At 38.5% G+C, this 12,053-nt stretch overlaps 1 protein-coding gene across 1 annotated transcript in view; it reads right to left on the bottom strand.

Moving 5' to 3' along the window:
• COL12A1 (collagen type XII alpha 1 chain) overlaps window positions 1-12,053 on the bottom strand; it is a 138,649-nt gene that overhangs the window by 28,933 nt on the left and 97,663 nt on the right. Inside the window, 6 exon segments of the mRNA XM_050950508.1 lie at window positions 4,363-4,472; window positions 4,874-5,016; window positions 7,619-7,757; window positions 7,865-7,903; window positions 8,825-8,989; window positions 11,831-11,974. Coding sequence (XP_050806465.1) covers window positions 4,363-4,472; window positions 4,874-5,016; window positions 7,619-7,757; window positions 7,865-7,903; window positions 8,825-8,989; window positions 11,831-11,974 — 740 coding nt within the window.

Below are 12,053 nucleotides of genomic sequence, written 5' to 3'. Positions count from 1 at the left end.
ACTAGTTTAAATCTGAATCTGAACCCAGGCTTGAATTTCACAGATCAACCACATCTGTAATTAAAATGTTTGCACATTTACCTAAAGTTGATCATAAATATAAGATATATTAGTTCATTGGTTTGAATTCTTTTTCACATCCCTCACTTTAAGAGAAACGTTCCTTCCAATTTCTAACCAACTAATGTAAAACATCATTTCTGACTAAGTTCAGTTGCCATATCTGGCACTGAAGAGTTACAAAAAATATATTCTTTGCAGTAGTGTGTGTCTGCATGGACCATACTAAAAGAAAATTGATGATCTTTGTTAGCTACAACTAATCAACAGACTATGTAAACTATTGTTCCATTAAAAAACTACACATCATAAGAAATAAAGTGTATTACGAAGTTCTCTGCAGTCAACTTCTGGAAGACTGTAATCTAAAAGACAATCTAGCATAGTAAAAAGAAAGAACAATAAAAGATATCTGTCTCTCCAAGAGGTTTAAATGTAATTTTAATGGTTGTATCCAGGAGCCAATATTTTTCCTAAGGCACTTGCCAGATTCAACAGCTTTCATCATAGCCATGCTACACAAAGCCTACAAATATGCCAAAGTGAATTTCCCCTGTACCACTAGCTGTAGGCTAACTGCTTTTCACTGAATGAATCTGTAAGTCATCAGATGAAAACCACAAAAATGTTTGATATTCTGGAACACATTTGGTCATGTTTTAAAGATGTGTCATCTTTTTCACACTGAATGGCAAAAAAATTCTGAAGTACATTTTACAATGTGTTCGAAACTGCCTCCACCCCCAAACCTAAGACTTTCAACTAGCTGAAACTACAGATATTCATTACTACAAAATACTCCTGTTTATCCCAATGGCCTAGGGGACATCCCAAACTTTCAGATAATTGGGTGTTCATATAAATGGTTGTTATTTCAACTAGCGTAGGATTATGTGGTGGGCACACTGTCGATTTGGCTAACTAGGATTTCCAGATACAGGGCATTCAGAGAGCTGGAATTATACTGTACTGATAATCAACGGGTCTGACAAAGAATTCATCCCTGCATATGCATGTTGGGCTTTAAGTGATACCCGGTGCATGAGCAGGGGAGGCCCTTCATGCCATCATCAAGAGTCCGACTCACATACAGCAGTCAGGCTGGAGAGAGAGTCCAATGGCCAGATTATGATTTCAGTTATACTGGTGTGAAATCCAGAATACCTCCAATGAAATCAAAATTACTCCAGATCAACTCTGGTGTAAATAATCTCAGACTCTGAGCTACTGATTCAGTTCTGGGAATAGGGTGCAAGGAATCATTCCGCTACATCAAAGAATGGATACATATTTCAATTGCCCCCAAAGAATAAGGAATAGTCTAGTAGTCAGTTTATGGATCTGGATTTTCTTAAACAATTTGCAAATGACTGCTGCTCCTCAATTAGTGGTGATCAGGTAGCTATCTGCATTTATTTAATGACAGAAATAACATCAAATGCTACATTCTTATTTTGCCTTACTGAATGTAATTAATGCACACAACTAATACCCTATCTTTTTGTTCCCATTAGCTCTGATTTCTAAGCTGATCTTTATTACGAGCAGTATCAGAGAACTTTGTCACCTCTGCTGTATTCATAGTGGGATGCTAAGAACAACATGACACCAGCTGCCAATATACGTAATGATGGACACCTCAAAAGAAAGGTGGCAGCATAGCGCTCAGAGCTTTAGAAAAATGACTCAGGTATTTTATAGTCCTCTAGGAAAGCACTTTGAACCCTGAGACTGACATCTGGAATAAGACATGCTAAGTGCTATTCTGCATTTTGTAACTGCTTTTTTGTTATATATATGAATATAACTTTCATGCCAAGAAAAATATTTATTCTACATTTTATTGACAGTATTACTCCATTTCTGTATATGGACAAAACTACTTAAAATTCAAGTATCTTACTGAACTGTTATAGAAAGAAAGACAAAGGGCCAGAGGCCAAGCATAAAACAGAGACCACCCTAGATTTAGGGGCTATGCAGCTGTGATCCAACCCACTTACTGACATCTTTCCCAAAGTCCCTGGGATAAACATTTCTTAAAGTGGAGAAAGAAAAGTTCATTACAACAGAAAATAAATGTACTCAAGATGATGTTTTTGGCAGTATCCTGTGCTTGTTACATTATAAAAAGCTAGCAGTGAGTGACTTTTATTCACTTGTGTTTTAATTAGGTGTGAAGATCATGGTTCAACATACTAAAATGCTGGTACAAAAAAAACCCAGTTACTACAGAGAAGTTAAAAAACCCTAGCCCGCTTTCACTGAGGTCCCAGGGAGTAGGATAGGATCACAATATAATCTGGCTCAGTGGGCAATAATAGCAACCTGAATTTAGTATCAATAAAGGGACCTGTTGCAACCATATGCAGTAGCCAGAAGAAAGCTAAGGAAAAGGGAGATAAAGAAAAGCAAAGAGAACATATATTTCAGGTGATTAAAAATGTTGTTATTCTAACTCACTTTCATAGCTTACATCTAATTGCTTAAAAAAGAGATTTTTAGGCCTATGTATTCATACGGTCTGGGCCAGACTCTTTCATCTGCTCTTTGGTTACAGGTAGACAAGCCTGTTCGGATCAAATTTTCAGAATTAAGTAGACAAAAATGGATATGCATAATCTGTGCATAAAATTACTACAACTGTGTGACACTAGGGTAATAGTCAAACATCTCACTAGTTATTTATGCTTTAGACATGCTGGGTTTCAGTCTAAAAATTGCATTTACATCAATTATCTCTTTTAATCCAATTTTCCCTTATATACTTTTTCTATTCAGCCATTGCAGATTCATGTGCCAACCCCATTCCTAGCAAACGAGCAACAGAGGCATTTGCTGTGTATGCATCCTGCACAGATACCACATAAAAAAATAAAACCTTAGCATCTATGTAGTAATTTTATTTGTGATTTCAGAGAGACTTACAAAAGATGGTGTTGTCCCTATGTTACAGATGGGCACTCTGAGATAGTGAGACATTAAAGGAATTGATCAAGGCCCCAGACTAAGCCGGCTACCAACAGAAGAACAGAATCCAGGTCTCCTGACTCTCTGTACTCTGCTCAACCAACAGATACACTTATCTCGTTCATCTATATAACCCTATGGCTGACTGAGAGCTGACATTCTCCCAACATGGTTATTAATCTTGAGAAATCAAGTAAGTTTTGATCTTGCCTGGCTCAAGGCACAGCTGTAACTGGCAAACATTTTTTCAAAAATGCTATGCTCGTGCTGGAAGCTGAAGGTGATGATACAGACAGAAGACATTCTGGTGCTAGCTTTCAGAGAAGTGAGTAAGAGTTCCAGCTCAAGAGAACATACTTGCAAGCATACTTTATCAACCAATATGTGCTTTCTCCAGATACAGTAATTTATGCAATTAGTTAAGTACTGTACACCTCTGCTAAAATTCATATTAAATAATATTTTAGACTCAATATTTCAGAAGCCATTGCACTTAGTATAATTACTAGGCATTACATGTATCGTGCTTGTTAAGCACATGACTTCAATTCAAATAGCTATTTATCTTTTAAACTACTGATGCCTCACAATTGACTGCATATTCTCACACCCACATATATCTCAGCTCCTATTTCTTCCTCTTTTCTCTGTCTTTCCCTAGGCTCCTCCCAATTGTTTCTCTCTATGGATTCTTTTCCCTATTTTCTGCTTCATAATTTTCTTGCTGTCTCATATGCCTGGAAGAGTCTCCTGCCTCTTGTCCACATAGGGCCCTCCCTCCACACCTTTGGCAAATCCTTTCTAACACTGGACCCCATGTCATTTTCACTGACATCAATAGGAGCTTGAAAAGTGTTACTTCAGGCATCTTGTCTCACTGTGATTTGTAAACCACTATGTAAATGCATGTGTCTGTACATGGCCGGCTCCAGACACCAGCTAAGGAAGCAGGTGCTTGGGGTGGCCAATACAAAGGGGCACACTCCGTCCAGTATTGGGGTGGCACATCCAGGTCTTCGACGGGAATTCAGCAATGGGTCCCTCAGTCCTTCTATTCCTCTTTGAGCTGCCACCGAAGTGCCGCTGAAGAGGAAGAGAGAAAGTGAAGGACCCGCCACCAAACTGCCGCCAAAGAATGGAGCGACGCGATTGAGCTGCTGTCAAAGTACTGCCGATAAGCTTTTTTTTTTTCCCCACTGCTTGGGGCGGCAAAAAACCTGGAGCCAGCCTTGTGTCTGTACAAAGTATAAATATTACAGCTGTTTTTGTATGCTTGTTTGTTTAACAGAGAAGCATTTGCAAGATAATATGCACATCATTTTAATTCTTTACCTTGTGGAAGCTTCCATAAAAGATTTTCTTTACTTCATTATCATCAAAAGTTACTGTCTGAACTTCTCCTCTTGTATCCTTGTTAAAGAATGACAATAATTTGGTGGAAGCTACAACAAGAAGATACAATAAATAAATGTCATTTGGGCCATAGTGTTGATGTTATTCAAAGAAGAGAACGCCACCACACTAACAATACATACATATACATTGTACAGTTCTACCAAGTACCTTTTTAATTGTATACACAGCAATTACTGGGACAGTTTTAAAGACCCAGATTAGTGAAAGTGTGCATTCCACTGGTCTTAGATTTAATAATGATAAAGAAACATACTGCTTATACAGATTTTTGAATAATTGAAATAAAATATTAAAAAAACATTTAGAACACAAAATAATATACCTTTTTACCCGGTAGGAATATTTGGGTTTTGAAACAATTTTGGAAAGAATGCAAAACAATTGTAAATTTCTATCTACAAATTTATACAAGTAAAATCGTTCTTACGATCAAGAATTACTCCGACTTGTGGTTTGAAATCCCTGTCTGTAATCTGCCAAATGGCAAATGGCTCATTGGGGGTTTCCGAAAGAAGGCGGAACAGCAGTATGATTGTGTAAGCATGTGGCAATCCGTCTGGATGAAGCTCCCTGTTCAGAGAACATGAGGATATTTCGCATCAAACATGCATAGAAAAAGGAAAGATCTTCATCATTTTCACTTTTTTTAAAAGACAGGACATAATCAAAATGGGAAAATTACATCGTTTAGCAAAGCTCAGCCTGTTAAATTTTTAATCAAATAGCAAAGAATTTAGCAAATAGAAATCACATTATGGACTATGTTGAGACCTTAACTCCTAGCCTGCATTAGAGTAGAGGTGGGAGAAATTGATGCAGGACCAGCAAGAATAGGCATTTTAAAGGCATTCTGGTTGACTCAGCCAGGGTTTTGGTGCCTGACCTCTGTTACATTTACAGGATGTGGAGTGGGATGCTCCCATATAAACTCAGCTGGTGATCCCTACAGGAAGAGGATGGGCCATAACCTAGTTCTTGCCATGCACATCTCATTTTGAGTAGGCAGGCACTGGGAGCACAAAGAACTCAGCTGTAGCTGGCTCACATGCAGAGGGTGCAATGGGAGAAGGAGACATTAAATTTATTCCACAGATGTAGTGCAGCATTTGGGACACGCTTCCTTAGTTGTCACCTGTGGATTGTTAGGTTTGTGTCGTGGACACCAAATGACAGAAAACCACAAGTAAATGAAAGTATGTTAAAGGGAACCCGGAGACCTGGTTGAGCAAAGTCTGGAGTGAAAAGGAAGCAGCAGAGTGGATGTGAGGGAAACTGTGAGGAGGAGCAAATTTTGTTTCAATTTAGCCAACAACATGGCTGACACTATTACTGCTAAAATTCTGCCATTGGCTGAGAAGGCCATATGGCACCGTGAGCTAAAACGGAGAAACCTCAAAAACCGGTAGTGAAGCTTTTATATATTTTGGATAAAACTGACAACCCTTTACATTTAGTATCACGCTACTACAGTAACCATATCGCTGCTTCAATAAAAGGCGTCTGACATAAGGGACAAGATAAGCAAGTGAATATGACAAACCTATGTATAATTCAAAATCAAGAGATAACTCAGATATTAATGCAACTGTGCCATTAGGATTCCTAGGGAGCATTGATTTCCTGAACACTACAGTTTAAATTGAATTTAATTTTCTGGCTTTATATAATATACATGTATCAAGAAGATCCCACAGAGGCTATTTTTGCTTGCGCTCTCTCTCTCTCTCTCTCTCTCTCCTTACAGTCAGCCAGCCAATTCTTCAATATTTTTCCTAATTTGAATACACAGAAAACATCTTACTCAGGTCCCACTTAGGTGCAGGCTTTGACTTAATAAAATGGTAAAGCAAGCTATAAGATTCTAATGAATGCAAACTATCTGCACTTTATGAGTCCTGCAATATCCAGAAAACCATAGAGCTTTGCTCTTTCCCAGGCCAAGCTATCAAAGAGAGAGACTGGCTGACCAAAGAAGACAAAAAAAAAAAAAAAAGTCCCCAAATACTCCACCGTGGCACATTGAGAGTTGAGCAAGCTGGCAAGGGGAAGGCGAAAGAGCCTGTTTAAATTTATTCCTTATATTTGGCAATTCTTCTATGTTTTGTCTGCCCCCTTCTATCCATTCTGGTAGGATTGCACAGCTGTCAAAAGTTCCCATAACTGGACAACTCGAGTTACATGATATAAAAAATGGGGAGACGGAGGGGTGGACTGGCTCTAGACGTGTCCTCTGGCAGAGCAACGCTAAATACTAAACTTTACCTGAGTGGGAAGAGAAGAATCTTCTGGATCCTCCCTTCATGGTGGGAAGGGAAAGGGGTTTCTCCTCTATGACTGGACTTCTGGGGATTGGTTCTGCTTTGAGCAGGGGATTGGACTAGATGACCTTCTGATGTCCCTTCCAACCCTAATCTTCTATGATTCTATGATTCCTCTTATTCTAGCTAGCTCTGTTTTTTGTGAGGGTCCCACATAACCCCTCTCAGTATCTCCCTAGCTGAGCTCTAGAACAGAGTGGTCAGCTAGGGAAGACTTGCTTCAGGACATAGCTCCTTGAAAAATTCTCCATTTGTCCAATATGGTGACTGGGCTGGGTGGTGTCACATACCTGGGGCATTGTGACCACAGGCAGAAATGTGCTGCCTGTTACAACTGCTAAACAAATGGCACTTATCCTTCAGAATCAAAAACAGTCTCTTTGGCTAAGTGGTTTCTTTGTACAAGTAGCCACAGAGGGCATTTTTTTTATTGTGTAGGGCCTGTAATGTGAATTAAATTAATTAACTAAAGTAGGCCTGGTTATATGAGGCATCCTCTTGAGAAATGAACAGGGACTGTCTCTTTGTTCTGTGTTTATACAATGCCTAGCAGAATGGGGTCCTGGTCCATGACTGGGACTCTTAGGCACTACAGTAATACAAATCATGATCATCATCATGAAGCTGGAATTACCAATATAAAGACCACTAATGAAGGAACTGAATAACGTTTAATCAGAGCAATGGTCGCACATTCTTTGGAGTGTATTTCTTGGACTTCAGTAAAAACAAAAACAAAATAAAACTCATCCTCCAGCAGGTATTAATACCATTATCTATAAATTCTATTATCCTTCCTCACTTCCCCCCCTATATACAGTGTTCCAGGAAAACAGGTTTCACAGATAACTTACGATGCAGGCTGACTGATGAAAGCATTTCTATGGAGTCTGTATGCCACATGGCTAGGGAAGGATCCTGATTCCAGTGATACTCCTTGTACAGAGGCAAAATGCTTCTCTGTTAAGTTGTATGATTCCAACATCTTGAAACCTTTTTTGGGGGGAGGGGAGAGAAACACAATTTGGAGAAATCATGATAAATGAAAAAAAAAACCTTCAGAATTATCCTGTGCTAGGATGTTTGTATATGATTCTTACCAGGTGAAGTGTATCCCTCCAAGTAAATGAGAGGGCAAGCTGAAACAGATGAAAACTGTGTTATTTTAAAAAATTCAAATGGAATCATGAAATACAAATATTTTCAAAAGATTTTATTCCCGTAAGTTTGAACTATTGTTAATTACCAGCCAACATCTGCCACTACAATAATTATCATCTGTTTGTGATCTTAAGCTTTATTCTGCTCAAGATCAAGCAGTAGATTTCCAAGTATGTTGGTGAAATGTTCAAATCCTTATTTATGAGGCTTTTTAATGTACTATTTCTACCATGCTGGAATATAAGGAATAGCAAACAGATGAGCTTCAAGTATATTTTATTTTAAGAGCCCAATTCATAAAAAGAAATGGGCAAAATGACACAATCTTTCCATGGATCTTTTATGCATGAGTCAGACTGCATATTATGCCTCAGATTCACAAGGAAAAACTGCAGATTTATATGGCTTCTTAGTCGTATGTGGAGGAGGCAATATGGGAACACATAGTTGCAGATGATACAAATGTACAAATATTTCCCTTTTTTTTATTCTTTTTGCCATAGAAGGACTCCAGATTTGAAAACAGATGGATTTTATTTTAGATCTTTATAAAAGTAATATTAGACATGGGTTAGCTACATCCCCAATGCAGCCAAAAAACAGTGGTAAAGAGGAAATCTGTCACATCCAGAAGTCCATTTTAGCTACCATTCTACTAGCTCTTCAAAGAAAAATAATTGTCACTTACTGTTTATTCATTTTTAATAGAGTATCACCTCAGGGTGGGAGATAAGATAAAAATATAATAACCACTTAAATAAGAAACATGCATTTGCTCACTGGAAATATATATTAATATGTCTTTAAAAAGGTGTAAATGGGAAAACCTTGACATGAGAGTTGTAGCAGTACATAGTCAAATTTACTAGCTTGTGAGAGAAACATTGTCTCTTACTTACTTGAGGTAGCTGTCTCACAAATAAAAGTGAGGAGGTTCTCCTCAATCTTTTCAAAGGCATCAAAATCATCAACAATAAATACATGACGTTCACTGGGTTTGCTGGCAATCTTTGACAGCTCATGGTAATCCACATCAGCTACACCAACAACAAAGATGCTGAAACCTGCAAAAATAATGTTTGTTATATGAAAATGCAATGAATATACATGCTTATACATTATCATTGGCTCAGTAACTCAATATCAAATCCCAATCATGTAGAGATACTGTATTCTCTGTTAAAAAACACAAGAACCAAATAATGCAAGTAGAATATGCTTTTGGTTGAACCCAGTCCCTTTGCACTTTCTGGATAAAATAGAGAATAAAGTAAAACCCAATGGAGAAGAGTATTCAATATGCTTTTGACCAAGGGATGTCAAATGGAGAAACTCTTTCTCCATTACCTTGACGAAACAGAAGAAGCAATAATTTAAAACCAACGGCAAAAATGTGGCGCAAAGGGCTCATGTACTGCAGGGAAGGGAAATTCTGTTATGGAATCATTCAGCTGCACTAAACGGTTTGAAATAGGCAGAAGGAGTCTTTTTATGAGGTCTTCTTGCTGCTAAAAAAATGGCTGAAATAGATGAATCTATGAGTTAGATGACTGAACACCCAAGGAAGAGACATACTAAACCTAAGTATACAATTTAGATCAGAAGTGCCCAGCCAATCTCCCTGAACCAAGCAGAGGAACGTATACTATTCTGAACATTTCCTTTTGCAAGAATAGGGTGAAGAAACTCATGCCAATGAAGACACTGAATAGAAACCTTGAATTTTCTGGTATTAAACCACCACTATATAAACCCCCGGAAGCTGAAAATGAAACTGTTTTCTAATGTACAATATTATCTTATGAGAGGGATCATTGAAACATTACAGGAAGGCATTTGAGGAGAAATGAAGAGCATAACAGTTCTGGGTTACTCCCAAGACAAACTAATCAAAAATAGTTAGGCTCTGCTCTTCAATAAAAAGGATGATTAAAAAAATACTCTTCCACTTTAGGCACTGTTGATCACTCTCTCATCCTGGATTCCTCTCCTGCCTGTCAGGTTGCTCCTTCCAGTTCTCTTCTTCCTCTCCTCTTCCACACTTTTGGCAACCCTCAAGACTCTGCTATTTGGTCTTCTCCTGTTTTTCTTATAGCTTATCCCTGGATAAATCATCCACTCACCAAGCTTCAACTGTCATCTCCATGCCAACAGTTCACAAATCTTCTCTATCCCTGACCTCTCCTGTTCATCAGTCTTCCATCTGACTATATTTCTGATATATACTCTGGAGATCATATCACCTAATTAAACTCAACAAGGCTTATGATGAGCCCCTCATGTATTTTCCAAAACTCGCTCCCCTTCTTCCAATGCCATTGGACAATATCATCATCTTCTCCATCATCCAAGCTCACAAACTTGCTATGAGAGCCTCCTTACTCTTTCACAAAACATACAGGCTGCCACCGAATCCTATCGGTTCTACAACATTTCATAAATCTGACTCTTCCTTTCTGTCCCTATGTCTAAAATCATTATCCGTACTTTGGTTACATTGACTGTTGAAGTCTCCTAATTTCTGTGCTTCTTGATTTCCATCTCATTCCCGTGGTCCATCCAAATCACCCTGGCTAAAGTCATCTTCATCATCTGAGTCTTAAACCATGTCATTCTCCTCTTCAAATCCTTCTAATGGCATCTTCTTGCCTTGAACATCAATGTTAGCTTATCTTCTTCAGCTTCTGGACTTTGCATAATTTTGTCTCTGCCTATATCTCTCTCCCATTTCCTCCTCCTCCTTCTCTCACCACTTCATCCTATCAATAAATCCCCTCTACCACTTTCTTTGTCACCTCCCTGATACACCTGAAGACTGAGGAAAAGATGAGGCAGAAGGAAACGGACTTTCCACCAAACAGTTTAGAATGCAAAAGTGATTCTCCCAAGAAGTACCATTTCAAATGCTGGCTTCAGCCCAAACACTGATGGCAGCAGTCACATGTATTGCTCAACAAATATGATATAACTGCCTTTATTATGCACTTTAAGCTTTCTTAAGCCTTCGGTTGTTTGTTGTTGTTCTTGTTTTCAGTAAGTATTAGCAATCAAAACAGGTACGATATAAACACAAGTTGAGAGCTACAATCAGCCCTGTAACTATGATTTTAGCATGCTTGCTTATACTTGGGCTGAATTTGGCCAATTTAACAATTTTTAATAGCTAATATGAAACCCAAGGAGGACAAATACAGAATTCCAAGGTAACAAAGCAATCTGAGTCTTAATCAACAGACACAAAGAAACAGAGCTAAGGTAAGGAAACACAACAAATGCTTCTATAGGAAATTAATCACCAGGCTGCTTATACTGTATATAAAAATATGCACTAAAAATGCAGAATTGGAGAACTAGAGCCTCAGCTACAGTAAATTACACTTGGTCCATCTAAAGAGGGACTATAGCTGGCCACCTCCTCCTCAAAACCGGGGTGAGAGAGCCAGGGGCCTGGTCAGACCCCTGCTCAAGGTAGAGTAAATGAAGGGCTGCTCTAACTTGTGCCAGCATTAAAAATGCTCTAAGGACCATTCCAGCAGATTGGGATCACTGGACTGAAGGGCACTTAATAATGTCTCCGCCCTCTGAATAAGGGCCAGGAGTGATATAGGACAAGTTCTGTAACTATGTAAGGGGAATTCCCAGCGAACTGTTTAAGGCTGCTCTGTCCACAGAGAAAGAAGAGGCTAGAATTAGGTCCAGTCAATCTTAACATTCTTAAAATAGTCTGAGCCATTTCAAATCATATATTGTAATTCAAATGTCTCTCTCAGGAACCACTACCTATTTAGGATGAATAAAGGACCAACAATACCTGATACTGTTATACACCCATATGTTAAATTGCATGACTTAAACTCCTTAGTAAAATGAATGTCAGACTCAACTTCGTTTTACAGGTTGCTTACCAGAGTGCTGTATAATTGCAGCAGCTTTCTTAACTTCATCCTGTGACCGACCGTCTGTGACAACAACAAGTACCTTGGGCACACCTCTCCTCATGCCACTTTCCCAAGTCAAGACTTTTTCATTGATAAATGTAAGGGCTTTGCCTGCAAATTGCACAAAGAATGAGGACTCACACCACATTTGCCACTGAAAATATTTGCTTTGAAGAACTAATATAACTAA

This window comes from Gopherus flavomarginatus, chromosome 4, assembly GCF_025201925.1.
Source record: "Gopherus flavomarginatus isolate rGopFla2 chromosome 4, rGopFla2.mat.asm, whole genome shotgun sequence".
Classification (NCBI taxonomy): Eukaryota; Metazoa; Chordata; order Testudines; family Testudinidae; genus Gopherus; species Gopherus flavomarginatus.
Note: the sequence above shows the minus strand (reverse complement) of the source record. Positions and strands in the feature narration are given on the sequence as shown.